Here is a 24260-nt window from a genome sequence, read left to right as displayed (position 1 = left end):
ATACTTCAGTGTCCTCTGTTTGTCTCTGTAACTGTATTCATCAAGGTTGCATTGTACTCTGTGCAGTGCTGTGTATCTCAGTGGACCTTGTGCTGACCACGTCCACAGTGCATGGCTTCCTTGTGCATTTGGTGATGTGTGTGCAGCCACGAGTGTGCAGGTGATGTCCTCTGAAGTGTGTGAGGATGGGTTCCTCCAGAGGGCTTGTGTTCACTCCTGCCCAGACCTGAGGCAACCTTGGGTGTGGGATGTAGGTGTGAGGTGTGCCTGTGATGTGTGGGATTCAAACATGTCTTTTCTCTCAAAGTAATGGTAGGTTGAATAACTCACCACCATTCTAGGATGAGCAGCTATTTTAGCTGATACAGATTTCGTGTTACCAGGACCTTTCCCCACATCTTATTCACCCAAGGACCCTCCGGTGTGTGACTCTTGTCACGTCCACAAGTCACCATACAAGTAAATTACCAGTAATCTCCCACTTGGGGTTCCTGAAATCTTAAGTTTTATGCCAAGCCCTCCCCTACCTTGAACAATAGCCAACCACAAAGCATCGTGAACCCAAGCATGGACCAGTCCTCATGACGGGCCGTGTCTCGTCAGGGATGAAACTCGAGTGGACTTCCTGCTCAGTGCTCACCAGAGTCAGTTGTGCACCCTTCCGTGGAAGTAAGACCGTTTGCCTCGCTGAGCGACTCTTGAGACTTATTTCGGTTGCCGTTTGGGAATCCCAGACTTCATTCTCAACGTGTGCATGGTGTGTATATGTGTGTAGTGTGTACGTGGTGTCTATGGGGAGCGGAGTGTGCGTGCGTGTGTGGTAGGTGTGGGGGTACATGTGGGGTGTGTGTGCTGTACATGCACAGGACCGAGTGTGGTTGTGTGTGTGTATATGTGTGTGTGTATGCATGGGGTGTGCATGGTGCATATGTATGGTGGGTGTGCGTGTGGTGCCTATGCGTGGGGGATGTGGGGGGTTTATTTGTGTGGTGTGTGTGTTCGAGCCCTCTTAAGGATGCTTTGTGGTTAGAAATTCTCAGAGCTTTTTTTCCTTTTATTTGTTCCTCTGGAGCTGAGGCTCACGCCCCAAATACCCTGCCCCATCCTTGTGCTGTGTGGGGTCTCCCTGGGTCACCACCCACCCCGGGGTTGTTGGCTTGCAACAGTCCTCAGCTCTGGGGTCCTGCGTCCCTCACACAGTCCAGACTTTGCCTCCTGCCTCCTGTTGAAGACTTGCTGAGCCCCAAATCCTGTGAGGGAATGGCCCGGCTGGGCCCTGAGGAGTATTGTCACCTCTGTGGCCTCTGCATTTGGGGTCTCCTCTCGCGCCATCCCCAGTTCTACCTTGGGTTGGAGGGGAGTTTCACAACGGCATGTGTTGGGAGCTGCGTCTCCATGTTGCCGGAGGTGGCATCCGTGTCTCCACGGCTCAGCTACCAACACATCCTCAAAACCCTTTCCAGTTCACCTCCCCCCCAGCATCCTTTTCTTTTCAGCTCTGCCCAGCACTGGCCTTGTGCCCTGGGTTCAGCTCTCCCTGCTGCTGCCCCAGACCGGCCTCCTCCCCAGCGCCGAGTCCTGGTGCAGAAACACCAGCTGCCCGTCACACCATGCCCTCCACCAGACCTCTGTCTTTCTCTGTCAGGTTCATGGCCTTCCACTGAGGCCACCTGCGAGCTGACCTGCAGGGTAGGCCCCACTCCTACCCTGACCAGGGCGTTGTGTGCTCTTGCAGGCCCTGGGCGTCTCCTCTGGAGGCTGGCACTGGTCGTTTCGGGCCTCCGCTCCACAACTGCCTTTCTCAGGGTCTGGAAGGGGCACGGCATTGCAGCAGGCGCCAGGTGGACGTGGGCTGCTGCCTCCCCCAAGGGCTGCAGAGGATGTCGTTCTCCTCCTGGGGAGGAACGGGTGTCGATGGCATTGCAGGACTAACAGCTTGCCTGTCCTCTTCATAGCCTCATAGCCTCCTGTCACCCAGCCATGAAGAAAGCCCCTTCCTTGTGTCCTGTGGGGGCTCCACAGCCCACAGGACGTGAGTTTGTCCTGAAAAGGCCTTTTAATAGAAGGAGGGTTTAATCTGTCACAGGCCGTTTCTTGCAGCCTCCAGCCTCCATTAGTTAGCTGGTGTGGCAGCCAGGAGTAACGGCCAGACGCTGGGAGACAGATGGGGCTTAGAGCTAGCAAAAGGTATGATTCCTGGCCATTTGTCCCCACCCTCTGCCCGTATGAAGTCGGCAACCAGATCACTGAATTCACAAACCAGCCTCTAAAGGAAGCTGGGCTCCAGCCGTCCGGGTTCCAGCCAGCACAGACCCCCACGTGGACCACCTGCTTCCCTGCGGCCAGGCCCCCGTGGGTGCAAGGGGTGAGGACAGTGGTCTTAGCAGCCCAGCACTGCCTGGCAGCAGACTCAGAAATGGCCCTGTTCCTCCTCTCAGGCAATGGGCCCTCCTCTACCCCGACTTCCCCTCACCCCCCACGTCCTCTCACACCCCACACAGCCTCACACCCCAGGTTCTCACCCCCACGTCCTCTCACACCCCACACAGCCTCACACCCCAGGTTCTCACCCCCACGTCCTCTCACACCCCATACATTCTCCTTTTTGGGGGGAGGCGGTACTGGGGTTCGAACTCAGGGCCTCGTACTTACTAGGTGGGTGCTCTACCAGCCTCCCACATTCTCTCACACCTTTCCCATCTGGGGTTCTGTGTGAGGGTGGGATGGTCCTCCAGAAGTAGGCTCTGGGAGTGGCTGTCGGGGGAGCCTTGTCTCCTGGATGTGGAAGTGGTGTGTGTGTAGCACGAGGGGTTTTGAGGTGGAGTGCTGTTCCCCAAATCGATGTGTGGAAGTCCTAACTGCCCAGTACCTTGGGACATGGCCGTCCTTGGAGACAGTCTTCACACAGGTTATTAAAGTAAAATGGTCAAATCCAACTGACTATGTCCTCATGAAGGAGATCAGGACACAGACACACAGAGGGACGACCAAGTGAGGACAAGCTCAGCACAGCAGTCTCAGGCGGACCCAGGCCTGAGGCACCTTGACCTTGAACACCCAGCCTCCAGACTAGGAATAAATTTGTGGGGTTCAAGGTCCAGTCTGTGTCCCTGTCGTGCCAGCCCTAGGCCAATGCATGCCCCTTCCAAGTCCTCGATGACTTCATTCTCTCCTGAGGGCCTAAGCACACCAGATCCCTGCTGTCCATCCCACACCTGCTTCCGGAGCTGCCAGCAAGATTCCCGTGCTGTGGACTTGGCGGCAGGTGGCACTGTGGGGGACGTGGTGGGAGGTTCTCAGATCCCAGGGCGGTGCCCTTGGCAGCATTCGGTGGCTTGGGACCTGGCCTCACTCTGAGAGGGTGTTATAAATCCCAGAGGTCAGCCCCTGCCCAGCTTCCCTGTTCCCTGTGTGTCCTGTGGCTTTCCATTTCCCAAACTGCACAACAGCTAACCCTCCTTTCTTCATAAAACGATGCACACAAATCCTCTGGGGCTGCAGAGCTGACCCTGAGCACCCAGCTTCTGGTTTTACAGCTGGCGGTGTCCCCATTAACTGCTGCCTTGGAACAAATCACCCTCAGGTTCTGGGGCTTGAAGGACAAAAGTCACTTAGTCATCTCCACGTTTCTGCATGGAGACTCCAGGCGGGGCAGGTCTCTCCAGGAACTGACACTCTTGAGGACTGCATGACCTGGTTTGCAGCAGAGCCACAGGGCCAGTGCTATGGGCCCCACCGTCTGCCCATGCAGCCCTGCTGGTCAGGGCAGGCCAGGTGACACTAAGGTGACACTAAGGATCACATGGCCTGAGTGCCTTCTGTCCATCACAGGCCTTTTCCCCGCCTCTTCCCCTGGCTCGTGCTTAGCCAGTGGAGCTCAGCTTCTGGCCCAGTGGGGCCCCAACACCTCACTTCCTGTTTTCCCTATTGGCATGGCAGGGCCAGACCTCATCAAACAATGCCAGGCACATGGTCAGTGCCCAGCGACTGCCAGCAGAGGTGGATGACGTGGAGCTGAGGCTTCAGGTCTGCAGCAGACTGAGAAGACACCACAGTGGGTGGTGTCTGCCAAGCCCCCCTGACTTGTCCGATGTAGAGGGTTTGTCATCACCTGTGACATGCAGAGCTCTGGGCCAGGCTCTGAGGGAGAAGCTGAGAAGGGGCCCAAGGCAGGCGCTGTGTTCACCCCAGTGCCTCCGAATCCCACAAGTGACCTGGGCCCATCATAGAACATACCCAATTCTGTCCCACTTTTGTCCATGTTCTTGCCTAGAAAAGGCGAGCCCTTCTCTGCCAGCAACAAATCACCCCAAGTTATAGCTGATGTCAACATTTGTCACCCCAGAGACTCTGTGGGTCAGGGGATGTGTGGCCCAGAGGGTCCTCAGTCCCACAGTGTGGGCCAGGCAAGCTCCACTGTGTCTAGATCTGCAGCTGAGTGACCCGTGGCGTTGGTGAGATTTGGATCCTCGTGGGGCTCTCTATAGCACAGCTCGGAGTGTGGTGGATGGCCTGTCCCAGCCAGCAAGGGGGAGACAGACTCAGAGACATAGAGAGAGGCGAAGAGACTGAGACAGAAAGAAAGAGAAGGAGAGACAGGTGGAGCGAGACTGACGGACAGGCAAAGAGAGGCAGAAGTTCAGAGAGACAGAGTGAGAGACAAAGACTGTAAGGGGGAGATGGAGAGAGGTGGAGAGAGACTAAGACAGAGAACAGCAGAGACAGAGGTGAGAGATGGAGTTACAGAGAGACAGACAGATTGAGAGGCTGAGAGAGACACAGAGAATGGAAAGGGAGGGAGTCCACTCTGGCACAGCTGCTTCCCAGGCCACTTGTCTCTGGAGTGAGTCCTAGTGAGAGTGCACCAGGCATGGACACTGTGGGAGGCCAGGACCCTATGGAAGGCCACCCTCCCCAAGCCAACCATAACCTGGTATGCATCCTGCCTCTCTGGGGGCCCACGCAAGGGGATCAGGCAGGGAGTGTGGACACATTCAGATAGAATCAAGACTTGGCTTGACAGAGCCCAGCCTCACCAGGGCTGGCCACAGCCTTGTGTTCCAGTGTCCAGGCCTCACTATGCTTGGCAGCCAACAATGGCCCAGAGAGGCTTCTCCCCAGCCCAGCCCATCACCCCAGTTCCCTCCCCTTCTGCCATAGCCCCACACCATGTGTTGAGACTGGCAGCGTCACATTTGTGAGCTGTTCCCTGTGATCTGTGCAGACAGAGTGGAAATGCACTCACACGATGATCTGGGTCCTTTCCACGGGGAGGAGGAGGCCTGGCCCGATGCACAAGGAAAAGACGAGGCTGACCAGAGAGTTGGGGCAGTGTCCCACCCCTGGCAAGTCCAGCACTGGCTCTCTGCCTCCAGACAGTCCAGCTGGGCAGACAAGATGCGTGGCCTGGGAGGGGCGATTGCAGTGACCAGGTGCCCCACAAACCAAAGTGGAGGGGCCCAGGTGGGAAGGGCGGGGATGCACCCTGCACTAGGGCCCAGGGAGGAGGAGGGGCTTGTCTGTTCGGTGTTGGGCCGGAAAGCAGGAGGCCAGGGATCTTCTGCAAGGTCAGTTTAGTGTCAGAGTCGCAGGTCTTCCCAGATGTGGATTCTGAGAACCTTCCAGACGAGGTGCTAATTCCAGCTTGGCTCCCAGCCTTCCCAGCACTTCTCTTCTGTGATGGTGGCAGTGCCTGCCCAGAGTTGGGAAGATGTGGTTGGGGGCGAGGAGGGGACAGTGAGACCTCACCCAATGCTCTGTCAGCTGGCCCTGTCTCATCCCCAGATTGGGAACACAGAGGAGACGTTATTAGATGGAGCCAGGCCATACCTGGGGACAGGGCGCAAGGGGGACCTGAAGGGAGGAGCTGGTAGGAGGTGGGGTGGGAGGTGAGGGACAGTGCCATGCTGGCTCTGTCACCTGGAACTTGAGTCCACTAGGTCTGTCCCTGTTCTAGAGTCACTTGGCCACCATACCACGAAGTGGAGGCTACCAGGTTCCAGGCCCATGAAAGAGAGGGGAGGTGGCCAAAGTGTTACCTCAGACGCTTGTTGTTGCCGAGTCTTTTAGTAACTGTGGTCCTGCCCAGGCTTCCCTGAGCGGGGAGGACAGAGCTGCCTGAGGTCAGAGGTCAGAGGGGTCAAGAGACTGCAGGGGTATAAACCTGCTCATTGAGACAGGAAGGTCTGCCTGCTACCTGGGAGGGGCCAAGCCTGTCTTGGACAGGTGGCCACTAGGCCCAGCCACTCTCAAAGCGTCCTTGGGGACAGAGGCTTCTTCCCTGTCGGGGACCAAGGCTGAGGACTGAGGGCACCAAGCTTGGGACCCAACCCAGAGGCCTCTCAGGGACGGCTCTCTCACTAGACGTGGCTGGGGGCTCCTTTGTGTGCAGCCAGAGCTGGGGATGGGGTGGAGAAGAGCCACCGTCTACCCTCAAACAGCTCACAGTGCTCAAGTGCCTAGTATGGTGGCACCTGCCAGCCTCAGACCAGGCAAGCCAGGCCTGGAGCAGTGGTCAGGGCAGCCAGAGGTAAGCGGGGCTGGTAAGGTTCTGAGGCCCCACTGGGAGGAGGGGAGGAGAGAGCCCAGACCTCACGGGTGCAGACACCTCCCAAAGGTCCCCAGGTGCCCTCGGTCTCCCTACACCTCTGGTTTCTACACCATCTAAGGCTGGACATGCCTCTCTCTCTCTGCATGGTCCTGACTGTCATGTCTGTAGGGACAGCTGCTACCAAGTCCCTGTGGGCACTTGGTCACTGATGTGTTTCAGGAAGAGACAGAGCCCTTGGGAGCCTGTGGTTGTCCCTGGTGATGCCTGCCCCAGAGAAGCTCTGGGAGAGGGCACCATGGCCACTGCCCCTCAGCCCACCCTGCTGGTCCTAGGCTTGGTACATCAGCACCTTCCTTGGAGCCACCCCAGCAAATGGCCCCCTGGGGAGCCACCAAGTGACTACCCGCTTTCCTTCCACCCAAACCGCCCTCCTGCTGGGATCCAACCTGTCCAGTGAGGACGGGTGGGGCCTTGCGGCTCTGGGGGTCGCAGTGACCAGACACCTCTAGGACGAGGCACAGGGGGCACACATACTGCCCACAGCCATCTCGCCGTCCTTTAGACATCATCACTGCCCACTGTGTGGAACTTTGGGGGCATACAGGCCTTCTCCAGGACGGCCTCTCATGGGGACACCTCATAAGGCATGCAGGTGACCAAATCCACAAGGATCTGGGCCATGCTGGGCATCTTCCCCTCCTCTCTCTTGAGAGAGACAGGACAGTCAAAGGCTGTCTTTGCCCCAGATTCACAAGTTCACCATTTGAGAATGTCAGTTCGAGCACTCATCTCCTATCTGCAGCACAGGAACAAGCATGGGCGGTCTTTCCCGGGGTCTTGCAGCCCCCTGGGTTTCCTCATCGGGGAGAACCCAGCTTGTGTCTCCTCCGTGCTGGTCCCTCTCCTGGGAGGACCTCTGTGGAACCAGGACCCAGGCTATCTGTTGGGGTTGAGCCCCTTTGTCATGGATGAGGTTTGTCCTCAGGGACCAAACGGCACAAGTGTCGTTCCTGACCACCATGGGATGTGAGTGACCACGTGGGCAGCTGTGGGGTGTGGACCTGGACTGGAAGCACTGCCTTTGGGGTCACCTGCCATCCACTGCGCTCCAGGTAGTAGACTTGCTCTGTGCTTCTTCCTGCCCAGGGCCTGAACTGCCAGACGCCTAGACACGAGGTCTGGCTTTCCGGCATCCACAGCAAGTGAGGGAATCACGAGCCCTGCCTGCTTCCTGGAGGCAAGCTGTGGGGCCATGCAGGGCCAGGCTGCTCCTGCCTGGCACTGACTCTGGAGACAGGGCCTCCAGCTGTGAGGACAAGACTGCACCGGTATGTGAGGGCTATGTCCTCTCAGCCTGACCTCCAGGACTTTGCAGGAGCCGTCCCTGGGTAGCTGTGACAGAGCACCCGAAACACAGCTTCACCACCGTCTGTTGTCTCCAAGTCATGGAGGCTGGCGGCGTGGGGCTGGGCTCCCTCTGGTGGCCCAGACATCACTCCACCTGAGCCTCCAACGTCACACAGCCTTTCCCATGTGTGAGAGGCCCATGGGTCTCTCCTCTTCCCAGGAGACAGGTGCTGGGTTTGGGATCTATCTAATGCCATCTGCAAAGACCCTGTGTCCAAAACTATGGGCCACACAAGTACTGAGGAGGTGACATGTTTTGGGAAGGTGACACAGGTGCTAGGGAAGTCATACAGGTAGTGGGAGGTGACAGGTACCAGGGAAGGTCACAGGTATATCACACAGACTGTGGGCCCTATACACCATATTAAGGACACAAGTCAATCCACAAGCAGCATGGCCAGGCCAGGCCAGGGCCTCAGGATTGGGACAAAGAGAATCCAAGCGACATGTCCATGGACAGTCAGGGCAAAAGGGACCATTCAGGAGTAGGAGCCACAGGCTTCCTGGCCTGAGGGTGGGGGACAGCTGCAGGGCAGGTAGCTCTCATCTCAGGGAAATGGGGGACCCTTCATGCAGCTGTCTTGTTTCAGGGAGTGCTGTGTCCACCTCCATGGTGCCGCTGGCCATGGGAGCCCTCGGGCCTCCACCCTGCCCCGCTCACCCATGGTTTCGACCTGCCCATCTCGTAGGTCCTGGGGACCAGCAGTGAGGGCTAGGTCAGCTCTGCTGTCCCTAGGTTCTGCCCTTCTGCATGGGCCTTGTCCTAAGGCAGCAGCTCCACCTATAGGCTGTGGACTCAGTCACATGTCCACCCTGGTCTTGCTCTGCTGGGGCTCATCTTAGGAGCTGGGCAGGACAGAGGCTGCAGACCTCAGAGCTGAGCCCAGGCAGCCAGGGCCCTGATCAAACTCTGCTTCCAGACAGGACACCAGCCTGTGTGATTGGGCCTGCACAGGAGGAGGGTCAGGACCTGTCTCAATGCCACCCCCCGCCCTACCATTCTGTCTGTGTCGCTCCCTGTCCTCATTCTCCAAACAGGAAGATGGTTTTGGCCCTAGACTCAGAACCAGCTCCCACCCCAAGTGGACTTAAGATTTCTACCATGCAGCAAACACCACTAAGGCTCTGCCCTGGGCAGCTGATAGGAGAGATGCATGGATCCCAGACGGCCTGTGACCTGCAGGGATAGGGCCAAGAGGATGCTTCTATAGAGGCTGAGGGCCTGGGTGAGTCATAGAGGCTGGGCCCACAGCACAGCCTGCTGGAGAGGACTGGTGCCATCCACAGCCTGGGCTTCCCTGTCAGCCCAGCTCACATGGGCAATCATGAGGATGGCTGGGTAGCACTAGCCTCTTTACCCCTTAGGGGTCTTAGGGTCTCCTGGCACAGGTGGCGACCAGGGTCCAGGAAAGCTCTGCCTCTTCTTCCCTTAGCCGGGCATGGAGCCATATTGAAAAGGAAAGTTCTCCTGGCATCTGGGCACAGGGCCAGCTGATCACCATGGGGACTGCAGAGCAGGTGGGGGGCAGGCAGCAGGGATGGTGTGGCCAGGCTCAGGGGCCTTGGGATTGGTTGTGGCTGTTATCCTGGGTCCCCCTCCCCCAGCCTCTAGCAGGATGGGCTGGTCTTAGAAAGTGCTGGAAGAGTGCTGGCCTAGGAGCGGACCTGTATGCTGCCTCTTGCTTCCATCTTACGGATGGGGAAAATAAGACTTCAAGCAGAATGAGTCACCAAGGCCACCGCATGAACAGGAGCCTGACCACAGTGGGCAGCAAGCACAGTACCGGGTCAGATTGCATGCAGGTAGGGAAGGCGCCCAAGGGCTTCCTTCTCCTGGCAACCAACCCTCTTCTGGGGTTACCTACCCTCCCAAATGCTCCCCCACTGTCACCTCAGCTCAGCTCAGGGTCCCCAGGCCAGTCCCTGCCCTGTCAGGTCTGACCTATCTGCAGAAAGATTGCTGGTCAGTCCCTGGGCCAAGCACAATGCTGGAGCAGGAGTGGGGCATGGTGACCTGTGGTCCAGCGAGCTCTGCCAGGCCTGAGGGCCCTCAGCTACACCCGGTGGACTCAGGTGGCCATGCATGACAAGGTCACCCAGTGGCTCCCCAGGGTCCCTACCATGGTCTTGCCTGCCCAGCCCAGTCCTGCCCTCGCTTTCCCAGGCCAGAGTACACAGTGCTCGGTCTGGGTGAGCACTGGCTCCAGGGAAGCTGGATGGCCACAGATAAACACAGAGCTCCAGACCTCCTTCCAGGCTTTTCTTCAGGCCGGCACATCTGGCCCGCAGCAGAGTCCACCACATTCCTGGTCACCTGAGAGTTGGCTTGTCACACAGGCCGAAGTAGGGAAAACAAGGAGGGCAAACATGACTTACAAAGCCAATTGGAAGTGACCATGCCTCAAATAGGACAGAGGTCAGTGGCCTTTCAGAAAGCTTAGAGATGGGCTCCCGTCAGAACCAGCAGGAGGTGCCCGAGTGGCTACACCCAGGGAAGCCAAGAGCAGCACAGGGTGGTCCAGCATCCCTGACCTACAGGGTGGACACCCCGCCCCTGCCAGAACACCCCCAGTTGAAGGGTCACTCAGAAAGCCCCTCATTGCAGGAAAAGGACCACTGGGGCCACAAGGGAGATGCCGGCCATGAGCACCTGCTGAAGCTGCAGTAGGCACCAGAGGCCACGTCCGTGTGACATCTGGTGGTCAGCCAGTCCCGGTGGCTCCAAACAGTGGCACCCATGCTGCGGGAAGACACTGATGCCACAGCTGCTGCCATCCTCCCCAAGGTTCCCAGGAAAGACGGTCGAGCCCACCATGCCCAGCCCATGTGCTCATGTTCCAAGGGGGAGTTTGGAAGCAGAGCAGCTGTCCAGGGCGCAGACCTCACAGCAGATGCCCGGTGGCCACCGGCTCTGCCTTACCTTGCGCTCAATCAAGCGGGGTGGGGAATGCCATGTGGTTGACGGAGGTTCTGCAGGGACTTAAGGCTGCAAAAGCCACCTGACCAATGTGAGATGAGGGCCTGGGGGAGCTTTTGTCATGCCAGTCCTCTTCCTCCCCCAAGGAGTCCCCTGCCTGGTCCCAGAGCCCATGTTTCCAGTCAGAGGTGCACAGGACGGGTGCAACCGGTCCCCGGGGCTGCCCCTGGGTCAGGCCCCGAAGAAGGGATGTGGCTGCTGGAGGCCAGGGCCCTGTGATCCGCTACCTCACTGCCTTGACCCCTGGGCCTCCCTGGCACCCCAGCTTCTAGCTTGTGGCCTGTGGGCTCAGCAATTATCTGGCCTAGGACCAAGTCTCAGCCTCCTACTTGCCAAAGGTCGGGCCCTCAGGACTTGTTAGGGTTTGAATATGAAATGGTCACCAGCTCATGTGTTGAACTCATGGTCACCAGCGGGGGCACTATTTGGGAGGTTGTGGGAACTAGGATGGGGCCTAGCTGGAGGAGGTTGATCACAGAGGTACCTTTTTGTCACTCACTGTGCTTCCTGGCTACCACGAGGCGGGCAGCCGCTGCAGACGTTCCTGCTTTCATGAGGTCCTGCCTCGTCCCAGGCCCAAAGCAACAGATCCTGCCAACACCTGACTGAACCTCTTTCAACTGTCCTCTCAGACACTTGTCACAGTGACAAAAATGCTAACCCAGATTCCTCCCGGATGCTCTGGAATCAAGACAGGGTCTTTACTCCCAGTGCTGCCACCCACCGCAGACCACAAGGCTCCCGATGTTACAGCCCCAGGCCACACTTCCCCTGCGTCCTGTCACTGCAGCGGTCACCCACCTAACACACAGACCTCCCCAGGCCAGAGATCTCACAAAGGCCGTGCTGCCGCCTCCCGGCACTCAGGACATGGTGGATCCAGAGGTGTGGGATTCTTTCTCAGCAGCCCTCACAGCAGATGCCCAATGAGCAGAGGCCGGCTGCTGTGGACAGGGACAAGGCCTTTCCAGTCCCTGCAGAAGCAGGCCCAAGCCACATCAGGCAAGGCTGCCCGGCCCTGACCCATCTCACCTGGCCGCCATCTGCCCTCTGGGAAACCTGGCAAGGGTCCTCTGTTCTGCCAGGTGACAAGGAATGAGACACACACACATCAAGTGCCACTAGCAGCTGAATGTCCTTAAAAGGGAGGCCCATGGACAGTGTCCACAACACCCTTGTCACTCTCAGCCTCAGACAATTCAAGGTAGGAAGAAGACATGGCTGCAGAATTAGAGCTTTCTAGAAAATGTACTTATTAACATTTGGATGCAGTACAAATTGAACAGAATAAATACAGAACTCCACCCTGCTGCCTCTGAGTGACTCTGCAGGACCCTGTCACTTGGGATCCACTTCAGCACGAGTGGGAAGGTGACCCGTGGTGGGTAAGCCAGCCAGGTCTGCCCAGGGAAGAGTGTCCTCCTCACCTGTGTGTGCCGCCATGTCACCAGCGGATGAGGTAAGGGGCTGCTCAGCATGGAACTGGGGGAAGTCCCTGAAGGGAACATCTTTTCAGGGTGGCAGGTCGTGGGCATGGGGACTGCCCAGCCTGTCCACCTCCAGCAGTGTAGGCACCTCGCGGTGGCAGCATGAGGCTAGGGAGGAACTGTGTAAAGCGTAGGAAGAGTGACCTGCCAGGGCAGCGGGTCTCAGACGTGGCTTTTGGAAGTGGTATGACTGTCACCTCTCACTTCTACTTCTCAGTAGCATGTGACTGACCAGCAGGCCCACGTGTGTCCATCTGGGGGACAGGAGAGCCACGGGCTAGGCTTGCAGGACCTTCCCACATGATCAGAGCAAAACACTGCAGACCCCTGGCAGACACTGACAAGGAGAGAGCAGGATTTGAACTCTCCTCCCCAAGAGGGTATGAGCCCTGTGGTGCTGCGCTAGGTGGAAGGTGGGTAGGACTCTGGTCACCCCAGTGACATTGGATCATCGCCAGCAGGTGCCCCATGGAGCCACCAGCTCCACTCCACCTGAGGGGCCGCCTGCCTCAACTTGCTCAGGACAGGCGCTGAGGCATCCGAGGTGAGCCCGGCAGGCTCTCTGCACCTCAGCATGAGCGTCATTTGTATCTAGGATGCAGCTCCATGTCTGACGGACAGCAGGACCTTGGTCCCTGCAGGGAGCAGAGCCTCACCCCAGGCAGACACTGGCCCAAGGACACATGGGTACAGCGTGGCTTCAGGTGGCTTTAGATGTTGCAGCCCAAGAGCAAGGTCTCCTCTGGGCCCATGCCAGAGGGTCTCGGGGCACAGAACCGCCCCCAGGTGTCGGACAGGCACAGGCAGTCCTCAGTATGTGATCTTCCAGTGCGTGGGCTGCTCGCAGGCTTTCTCTTGGTCTCCACAGAATCGGTTGTATGTCGTCTTGGGGTCCAACCCCAGGATCTCTCTCTCCTCATGAATCCGGAAAGAAAATGTGGAGACTGAGGTACCAATAAAAAACCTGCAAAGTAACGAGGTTCTCGAGGTTACATGGGACCAGAGTGGGAGGAGCGACCCAGGCACCCACCAAACGCTCCAGTGCCTTCCATATCTGCACCTGTGTGGCTCAGCCACACCTGACCGACACCAGACCAGGTTGTCCCCCGTCCCACCTGGGCCACACATGAGCACCAGGGCTTCATGGCCATCATGGCACTCTGGCTGCACAGGGCTCCAGCTCTAATGCCAAGGCCCACACTGCCAGGGCTGCTGAGCCCCTTCTCCAGGGTCCTCCTGGCCCTGGGGGTGACCTGATGGCCCACACATCTGAGTCCTGCACGGCTGGTCTCTGGCTCTCTGACAACCAGTCACCAATGGATCCAAGAGACACTTGGGTTTTACTCTGTCAAAAAGCTGTCCGTGGGTTGAGGCCACAAGTTTCTGAGTGGGAGAAGCACCTGGTGGAAGACCCTCTCCCTGCCATGGAAGGGGCCACCAGCATGGACTGTACCATGTGAGGAACTGCAGCCAGCGTTCCTAAGACTCAGCTCACACCCAGTGTCACCTGAGAACCAAAGGCAGGACGCCAGTAGCAAGCTAGAAACTGCCGTAGAGCAGCCAAAGGCAGACCCTGTCCAGCTGTCACACCCGTAGGCGTTGCCTGGGATGGAGCCCAGCCCAGTGGGTAAGCAGCCCTCACTCGCCTGTGGGAACCCTGTGCCAGGATAGCATCAGCAGGAGCCCCAGTGCCTAGAATGTGGACACGGAGGTGGCAGAAGCGGGCACCTCAGGCAGGGTAAGTGCTCCCCAGCCTGCTGACTGACACACACATGGGGGTGCTGCAGCACATCTGGGACCATAATGAAAACTGTCTTCCATTCTACTGAAACTGTTTTGACATGACCCACCCTGGGTTTCCCACAGCTGATGTACAGACAAGTGCTGCAAGGACACACAGAGGTTGGGCAGGCTGCCCTGTGACCCATCCCAGAACCAGGAGGCAGTGGTGCAAACAGCTGGGACAGTGTATGTGGCCCGTGGGCCATGTAGCCTGAGGAAGGACCCGGAATAAGGGAGGACAGCCAGGAGAGGCCAGGTAGAAGCAACAGCACAAGTGTGGGCCTCACGGAGGCTGAGCACATGTGAGGTCTGAATGCAAGACAGTCCACAGCTGAGGAAACGCTGAGCCAACTGTCACGGAGGCAAAACCCAGGACAGAGACAGGACCACAGTGTATGCTGAGTGCTTGGGGAGTGAGATCTCCAGGGTGGGTGGGGCATGGAGGGCATGGAGGGCATGGTGTGGCAGGGTGGGCGGGCGGGTAGGCATAGCGTGGGATCAGCATCTGGTGGGGGGCAGGGCGGCAGCACCTGGCATGCGAGCAAATCCACTGGTCAATGATGGCGATGCCTCCGTCCTTGTAGAGCTCCAGCTCCTCCCAGGTGGGCTCAAACCTCACCATCTCGGGCAGCAGCCTTTTCAGCTCTTCCTGCTCTGCAAGGCAAAGGAGAGCTGCTGACCGGGCCTCAGTGTGCAAGGGCACCCGCACACGCTGCTGCTGGGTAACTCCTCAGCAGAGACGAAGACACACCTGCCAGCTTTGTCTCCAGGACTTAAGAGCTGAGGGTTTTTACACGTCCACACTGCCCAGCACTCAACCAGGTTCAAAAAGAAGCAAAGGTCAGGACTCAGCTGCCTACCCTTCCTGATGGCGTCTGTGGCCACGAACACCTTGTCCAGCTGGTGCATCTGCAGAAGACTGCGGATCTTCCTCACGGCCCCCTCCAGGCTGGGCACGTCCTCCCGGTGTCCCCAGATGAAGTCCTTTCTCCTCAGGTGAACACCAAGGTAAGGGCCCCCTAGTGAGGAGCCCAGCTTGACCTGGCAAAGGACACGGGTTGGTTCAGGGGGCCCAGCGGAGCCCAGGGGACACAAAGGGATGGCATGTCTGCATGTGTCCTCCAGTACGTCCTGCCACGTCTAAGGAATCCTCAGAATCTCAGGGGGAGCTGGTCTAAGAGGACAGTGAAATAATTAATCATAAGCACTTTTATCTCAGTGAAATAAAAATAGCAAATGGAGCACTGAAAAAGTGAAAAAGAAAATCCATCTACAGCTTTCCAGTAGAGACTTAATAATTATTGCTTAAGTGATGTGGTTTGGGAACGGCCCAAATGCTCCAGGAAGAGCAGAGGGACTCCTCTCCAGGGCAGTGCTCTGTCACAACCCTAGAAGAAGGTGCTGGAAACCCTCAGTAAGACCACTGGTGTGCTGAAGTACATCAGAGGAAAACCCGAACTGTGTGAAAATTAAAGTGCGTGTACACGTAAGGAAGGGTAATGCAAGGCCACAGTTACTGGCAGAGCCTCTGGACAGTGTGGCCAGCCTTCTGTGGCCTCCTCCTGCACAGGTCCTAAGGGAAGCACTGACAAGACTGGTGGCTTCTCTCACTTTCTATTTGCAGTTTTTTAAGATCTCATTTTACACTAAGAACAACCTCCAGGCAGCTGGAGCTACACTAACGTCCATTAACGTTCGCTAAAGAGAAAACCATGCCCAGTGAGTTTCCTCCACTGTCCAGGACAAGGGTCAGAGCAGCCTGGGTGCTGGTCCCCCCACAGCCTGGTGATCAGTGTAACTCACGATGGAGCAGCGTCCCCAGGAGAGGCGGGGCACCGAACCCACGCTGACATGAATTTAGAGGTGAGTTTGGGGTGCTTACAGAGGTAACTGACGTTTCTCCAGCAGAAGGGGAGAGGCTACCTTCATCTGTGTCCAGTCCTCCCGGAAGGGGACCTTGTCCGAGGCATCTGTGGAGTTGAGATGTTTGCTTCTGAACTCGTCTCCCACCGCCCGCAGGTGCCTGGCGAACACCATGCTCCGGCGTGTCTGTGGACACAGGGCTGAGCTGAGCCCCACAGAGCCAAAGACCCCTGGGCTGCCCAGGAGAGCTGCCCTCAGCCAACCCCTGCCAGGTCGTTCTGTGCCTCTTGTGCCCACCCTGCGCCAAGTCAGCATGGCCCTCCACCTGTCCCTCTCTGTGCTGCATGGCTGCCTGCCACGCACTGGGTCCCTGCATTGCCTGCCCTGGGCTGGTACAGGCGTGGACAGCTTCATTACCTTGAGGTCAAAGCTCCTAACTGTAGGCTTTGCTCAGTGCATGGTTTTTGTTTGTGCCAAACAGGACTGAACTGAACAATTCTATCTCCTATGCAAACCAGGTGCCTGCAGTACAGGCTGCTGCCCTGACCAAAGTGTCATTAGAGGTTCTGCTCTGAACACTTGCTCAGGTTGGCTGTAGTGTCCTCAAAACCAACAGGGCTACAATCCCCACCCCCTAGCAGAACTTGACCCCAGTGTTAAGGACTCATAGTAGAAAACATCCCCTTTTGAAACCAGAGAGAAGCAACAAGCTCTCAGTTCTGGCTATTGACAGAGCCAAGAGAAGAGACAAAGAGGACAGCTGCTCCCAGACAACTGGCCAGTACCCAGGGCCACAGCATTCAGAGCCTGTGGCATCAGAGGCAGAGGCTTGTGCCTAGCAGGTGCCCAAGACCAGGTTGAAACTCCTGGCCCCATGGCCAGGGCCTCACTGTGCAGCAAAGCCAGACATGCAGCATCTTTGCTCTGTGGGGTGCAGAAAGCCCACAGGCCCAGAGCTTCTGAGAACCCATGGTTTTGATCAGCAAGGTCAGGAAAAAGAGGTGTCAACTGCTTTAAATTTTCAAAATCGAACAAAGTTACATGTGATCACATGCAGAAAGAAATTCCCCTTAGGAAATACTCACATCCCAATATTCTTTTCCTCCATAGTGGTCATGAAGTAGGTTTTCAGCTCTGTCTAACATCACAGACCTATTTTTGATCATAGAAAAAGGAAGAGTTTAATGACTAAAAAGTTTAAAATGATAATACTCGGTACAAGAGGGAGAACCCTGGGCCAGGCAAACACTCTTGAGTGAGCCTGCGAGCAGCCCTAATGGGGGAAGGAGCAGCAGAAAGACAGAAAGAAAAGAAAACAGACAGACAAAAGAAATTAGCCAACACATCTCAGCAGTATGTTAAAATAGCAAGCACGCTTAACAAATGGAGTCCACGTCAGGAATGCAAACACTGATCAATGTTAGAAAATCTACTATTTATCACATTCGTAGCAAAGGTGCAAAGCATGTCAAGGCAGGTGCCAAAGTCATAAAAGACCTTCAAACAGGGACAAGCCCTCTCACCTCAAGCTAGCACCTTACTCCCCAGCGAGTCCTCTGAATGGCAACCCCCATGCCAGGCTGGGCGATCTAGGGGGCAGTTCATGTCCAGACCGTGACCCACTCGGCACCTGCCTGCCGCAGAACTTCACACAAATGCAGCCTGACCTCGCCTCTCCTATAGTTCCCTCAACGTCAGCCCTGATGTCTCCTGGTTGAACTCTGTGGTCCTTTGTGTGTTTTCTTAGCTGAGCCAGGCTTTGGTCCTGAACACACAAGACTCCCTTTTGCCGTCCATGGTTGAAGGAAATGGGCACTGTGGTCTGGGGGTGCCATGAACAGTCTCGGGCAAGTGTCTGGGCAGACAGGTGGTATACATAAGGGATGGATGGATTTGCTGCATCACAGGTCTGGGACTCTCATCCCTAGGCCAAACTCCAGCAGTGTCGCCAGGTTCTCCTGCCAGCAGCAGCCACCAGCCCCTGCTGCCACCTTCCTGTGGTGGAGTCTGAGGATGCCAGGCACGTTGGTTCGTTGCAGCTCATGTCTCTCATAAGGCTCGATCCTGTCTTTTGCTCATTTAACAAACATAGTTTTAGGAACTTCACCTGTGCCGTGAACAGAGCCACACTTCCCTTTTCTGGTGGCTCGTCTCTTCAGTTTTGGTGGACGCAAAGTCTTTATTTCAATGTAATTGAATTGGTCAGTGCTTTTCACACCTATTCAACAACTGTCCTGACCCTAAGGTTACAGGCTGTCTTGGCAGTCTCTCCACCGGGTCATCTACCTACCTGGGTGGGTTGTATGGTCTGGTGGGGGCAGGCGACTTTACACATCCCTTGCACAGGTGCCCATCCCCTGTTACTCCTTGGCAGATGTGCTGCTCCTAAATTGTGAACTCATCGGCCCACAATCCTGTCTCTGGGATCAGCTCCATGCCAATCCATCAATGAGTCAGAAAAAAAAAGTGATCTGCAAGATCACACATCCTTTGAGTTCAAAACTAATGCAGAACTGCTTTTGAAACCAGGTACTGGACACAGAGGACCTGGTCTTGGACAGTATGAGAGCTGAACCTCAACAACGAGGACACGCAGTCCCGGCTCCTCCCCTGCCTGGGAATTCTGGTCTCCATAGTTGACAGTGGTCTCCCTGAGCAGCAAACCCATGTGTTATTCACAGCGGGGCTAGGCGCAATGGTAGGGAGGCCTGGAGGGCCACCATGATGACCAGTGTAAGGCTGAGTGGAGCAAGCTTTGCAGACAGAATCACAGGCAGTGGGAAGTGTACCCAGAGCACAGCAGCAAGGGCTGCCAGGAGCATAGGCCAAGTGGCCTGGGGTGCCCAGACCCATGGGACATGCTCAAGCCTGCTCTAGGGGATGCCAGGAAACTGAAGGAAGAGGACAGAAAGGATTTGTGCCTTCAGAGAAGCCTGAGGAACACAGCTCTTGGATGACATTTCCTTGAAGAAGAACACACAGGCCTCACACTCTCATGGTCCTGTGTCCTTGGGTGAACCCCTCCAGAGCTGCATCTTGCTGGCCAGTCTGCCACCCAGTGGTGAGTGAGAACAGCTGCCCTCACCCTGCTTGGCCAGTCAGTCCCAGGGCCAAGGGTGCACTTTACAAACACCCCAACCCATGAGACAGAAAGTAAATGGAGTAGGGGCAGCATTTGCAGCAGCTTCCCAGGGGCTTTGAACAGAGCTGTGCTGAGCACAGTCCACAGCTCAGCCCACGGCTCTACCCAGCACATGCTGTCATCCAGCCCCATCCTCACTGATACCTGCACCTACTCAGGTTCTGGCCAGACACAGCCATGCCACATCTTTACTGCCGCTCCCACAGGCCACCTTCAGGCCTAGCTTTATCCTGCCATGTGACCACACATCACAGACCTCAAAGGGGAATCTGGAGGGAAGCCAGGTATGAACCCTGCCTCTAGGGCCCACAGCTGCAGGTTGAGCTACAGGCTCAGGAGTGGAGTGGTGACACTGTGGGCTTCAACCAACAGCTTCCCCAGGACAGGAGCTCTGGATGAGAGCAGAGGATTCACTTGCACACACAGCCAGCAGCCTGGGTACTGCTGATCCACACCTGGATTCTCTGGAGTTCTCCCCAGGACACATGCAGCCTCCTCTAGCCCACCTTTGGGGTGGGACACCTTTGGGGTCCCTCCAGCTGTGAAAGTATATGCCCCATGGTCTGCTGGAATGAGTGCCGGGAGGGGACAGAGGTCCCAGGGGCCTGGTGGGATGTCTGGATACCAGCATGCAGCAGCATCCAGACATCCATCCCTTGCTGGCTGACACTGAGTGGAGCATCCCCAGCACTTACCGAGCCGAAGTGTTTTTCAAAAGCACAGGCGCTATGATGGATGCCGAGCCCTGGACAGACAGACAGGAGACGTTCAGACCCCTGGTTTCTTCATAACCCCAGAACCATCCTCTGGAAGACAAACACCTGTTGGTGTTAGCTTGCATGCCCTCGCCAGGGTAAGCGACAATGTGTACGCACAAGAGGGTGCTGTTCTCTCAGGGTCCACTCACGGACCTTGATTAAGGACAGAGCCATGGTGAGAAGACTGTGAAACAACTGTAAATGTCCACTGCACTGTGCTCAAGATTCCAGATAGGACAGTGATGGGAGAGATAGGCACAAGTGCCAGCTACAGCCCAGTGCAGAGCAAAGGTAACTGTCCTTAAAACAGCTGCGTTCTTCTGCAGAGCTCCTCCCTCACGTGCATTGCTGTCACATGTGGAGGGTACTAAGTGGCAGCTTTCCCATGGGGAGAACTGATACCAGTACCCTGATGGCGATTTTCGTCCAGGGCTCAGGCCGCCATTCCCACACCAGGCTCATGTGCATGCAAGAGGCAGGGGAGGGAACCACTCTTGGGTCTTAGGTGGTGAACACACAGGCTCAGTTCCTTTACAGGGCACGAGGTCTACACCAACATGGGCTGCCCAGCAGCCTGCCACATCAGGGGCTGGAGTGGGGGACACTCAGGATGGATTCTAATGGAACCCCTCCCCCAACACCCCCACTCCTGATGGGAGCCTGTGCCCACAGCGCCACCTGTAATACTCGTGCTTGTCCTGTGAGTACAGCAGCGGATCGATGCATGGCCGTTCATCCACCTTCTCCTCCCAGGTGCCCTCCTTCCACCCTTCGGCGTAACCTTGCAGGACATACACCTGGTCAATAAAGGGCCCGCCGGACTCTGAAAAAAACCAAGAGACCATGGGACAACAGTGACCACAGGCATGCACCACAGGACTACCGTGCAGATGGATGACTCTCACTGATTGATTTAAGAGTGCCTCATTCTAAAAAAGCCTGGAGGAAGCTTATGGAGCAGAGGGCAGAATCAGTGCCATCAGGGCACTGGGCCTTGGAGGGCAGCAGGAGGGCTTGCCAGGGTCTCCCTGACCTGTCTGTGGACTCTTCTTCAACCATCTTCTTACTGCACCCAATGCTGGGGCTGACCTGCCTGGACAGCGTCCCTTCAGGACTCACTCCAACTTCTTTGGGGGGACCCCAGCATGACACCATCTACCTCACTTGCTAATTCCTACCCCTGCAGTAAAAGGGGCCCCAAGAGGTCTGCATCCCCCTTTCCCACACCTAGCCAGAGTCACCATCACATCTGAGTTACCAATTCTGTCCAAAGGCAGAATGAACAAACCCAGTTAGGAGAAACCTCAGCAAGTGAAATTCTGTCTTCACTGATGGGCTGGAGACCTGAGCTAAAGGGGCTCCTCTCTCTCTGGTGGGGGATGGGGGAAAAGGTACCATGCATGCAGCTCTGGCACAGCCTCCTGGCAGTTCCACCCTTGCCCTGTCTATAAGCAGGTCAGCAAGGTCCTGGCTAGCTGAGGGCAGATCTCAGTCAGCCAGAGTATCTGCTCAGGAATGCTCAGTATAGAGGTCTTCCCCATGTGGTTCCCAGTCCTGCTCCAGTTGGAGGGCCAGAGGCTGGGTGGGAACAGGGAAAGCAGCCCTTTCCACTGTTAGGAACCCATCAGCCCTGCCCCACAGGAAGGGGTGGGCAACTTCTCCAGGTTACTGGAGCTCAGGCCCTTACCCCAGCTCAGGCCAAGGACAGGGCTGTCTGCTAGGCTGAGTCCAGTTGGCCTAAAGCCCCAACTGCAGCTCATTTTCCAAAACCTACGAGCAACTTTGAAAGCTGGGAAGGGTACATTTGTAAGTGTGCATTTTACAACACTCAGAATTTGCATCTGCAGCCTGAAGGAGAACATCAGCAAAGACTGTCCTACTGTTCAAGTCCCCAGCGTTCCCACAACTGTGACAAGGAAGGGAAGCGAGAACCACATGGAGCCACAATGGCAGGGAGCAGAGGTTGCTGCAGAGCAAAAACTCAACACACGCAGTGTGCAACAGCCCAACTGGAAACTGCCCCCCTTCCTCCTCAGGGCCTCAATAATGCAGCAGAAAGAAGGATCCCTTACTCTGAAATCCTCATCTTCCAACTAAAGCCATGGTCAGCTACAATGCCCTGCTCTAAGACTAACTTTACCCCTTGCACAAACAGGAGGAAAAGCCAGCATGGCATTAGACGAGAGGTTCCTTTATAGAATGCCTGCCAATGCTACAGCGAGAACCCACAGCGTCATCCTTTAGTTAACATGGCCTTTTGTCCCAGAGAGTGAAATCCTGGTGGAGTAGGACCCAGGGCTGGCCACTTTCCTGTGAAGCTCTGAGCACACCTGCCCACTTAGCAGCCTGTCACGGCCATCCATACTCTTCAGACCTATTTCCCTGGAGAAACTATGGGAGGGCAGCTAGAAGTCTGGGAAAGGAAATGGGGCCCTGACAGAGTGAGTACTGCAGCAAGTTAGGTGAGAGTGCTAGACAAGTGGAGCAGGCCAGCAAGGCCGGGCCAGGCTGGCCTGTGGTCCACATTAGAAAGGACTGGCTGGCCCATTACCCACCACCTGCAGCCTGACGCTCGCCTCACCTGCAATGAACTGCTCGTACTCAATAACTGGGATGTTCTTATTGAGACTCGGAAGATCAAAAAACTCGGACCAGGGAATGCGGACTTGACGGATGTCGGGGCTTTGCCAGTGATAGAGGCGGCCCCAAGGGGGCAGGACAAGCACCCACTCCTCAGTCTTCAGCAGGGTCTTCAACAGGGAGGCCACGCGGATGTAGACATCCCTACGGAGGTTGAAGCCTTCAGGAGGGTTGACATCATACAGAAGGTATCTGGGAGGAGAAAAAGGACATGACTCTTGAGTTTGTGACGCCTCGCACAGCACACGGTCTCAGGGTGTCACTCGACTTTGCATGCTTCCCACCATTTCTAGTGTGCAGTGAGGCAGCTGCTAGACAGTTTCCATGTGGCAGTTACCTGCAAAGCCCATGAGTACACACGGCAGACACCCCAGCAGGTTAAACAACCTGCACCACAGGTGTAACCTCAGGGCTGAGCTGAGCATCAATGCTCAGTGTTCTCATACTGTCTGTCCAGACCCCTTATGCTCTCACCGATAGGCCAGGACCCTGAAGGGCACTTGCTCTGTGAGCTAAATCTACCCCTAGTTCCTGTGTTACAAATTAAAGCTGGAAGTACTCCTTAATTCACTTAAAGTAACAATGACTGCATTACATGTTGACAAAGATAACATTTTAAATGAAAATAAGTGTATTTTCAAAATAAAAATAACTTGTGAAAAGTGCGGCCATGTCTTCTTTTTTTGTAACTTTGTTTGGATCTGGCCAAAAAAAAAAAAAAAGTTCTCGTGCTCTGCATTCGGTCTGCTTCAATACTGCAGGTCAAGTGGCCTTTGGAAAAACTCCACGGTGCCCTCCTGAGAACAGTGACAAAGGCAAGGAGTGTCCTGAAATGCCAGCAAAACGTTCTGAAGTTCAGGATCCCTGGAGTCTGAGAACCACTGTCTTCTCCGAAGACTCCATCTATGACACCAGGCAGGGCAGCCAGACTTCTGCTCACACGCTGTCAGCATGGCTCTGGGTATGGGCTTTGGCGTGGCTGGGTCCCTGGCTCACCTCATAGTGCAGGGGCTGTGAGGCCAGAGTACCCGGCATCTCCATGTCTGGCCGCAACACAGGGTTTGCTTTGTGCCAGCTCCCCCTTCCCAACGGGGAAGGCAGGGCAGGCTCCTGGTAGCTGGGCTTTATCTACCAACGCCTGGCCCCGGGATGGGGGCTGATCCCTTGCGGCCCTCTGACCCCCGCCTCGTCCCAGCACCCACTGACCCCCACCCCACTGATCCGCCCCCTGACCCAGTGTCCACCGCCCCGCCCTCTAACCCCGACCCCTCCGGTTGATTCAGGCCCCACCGACCCCTCCTAGTGACCCCGGCCCCACGGACCCCTCCAGCTGACCTCGTCTCCAGCGCCCCGCCCACTGATCCCGGCCCAGCCGCGGGTGCCGTGGACGCGCGTTTACCGTCTGCGGGACGCCGCCCCCGTCAGGATGTCGGCCGCCGACTGGCCAGGCCAGAATTCCTCGCCCGAGGCCGAGACCGGCGACCAGGACGTAGTCCCCAGCAGCAGACAGACGACGCAAAGCGCCGCCATGGCCCCGGCGGCCACGCACTTCCGGCGGTCGCGCTCCGTCCCGGAAGTGCGGAACGCGTCATCCGTAACCACAGCAACACGGCGAGGCCCCGCCCTGCGCATGCGTCGCGCGTCACCCTCGATG

At 56.6% G+C, this 24260-nt stretch overlaps 1 protein-coding gene across 1 annotated transcript; it reads right to left on the bottom strand.

Annotated features, from left to right (window-relative positions):
* Positions 1-12163: 12163 nt before the first annotated feature.
* On the bottom strand, positions 12164-24170 carry Pofut2 (protein O-fucosyltransferase 2). The gene is made up of 9 exons (XM_020177218.2): positions 24006-24170; positions 22548-22798; positions 20645-20789; positions 19904-20014; positions 17152-17218; positions 16127-16252; positions 15064-15244; positions 14734-14857; positions 12164-13385 (listed from the first exon to the last, which is right to left on the bottom strand). Exons 1-9 carry the CDS (start codon positions 24134-24136, stop codon positions 13232-13234), a joined length of 1290 nt encoding a protein of 429 aa, XP_020032807.2. The 5' UTR covers positions 24137-24170; the 3' UTR covers positions 12164-13231.
* Positions 24171-24260: the final 90 nt, after the last annotated feature.

This window comes from Castor canadensis, chromosome 5 (genome assembly GCF_047511655.1).
Source record: "Castor canadensis chromosome 5, mCasCan1.hap1v2, whole genome shotgun sequence".
Lineage (NCBI taxonomy): Eukaryota > Metazoa > Chordata > Mammalia > Rodentia > Castoridae > Castor > Castor canadensis.
The sequence above is the reverse complement of the archived record's forward strand: the minus strand, read 5'-3'. Positions and strand labels throughout refer to the sequence as shown.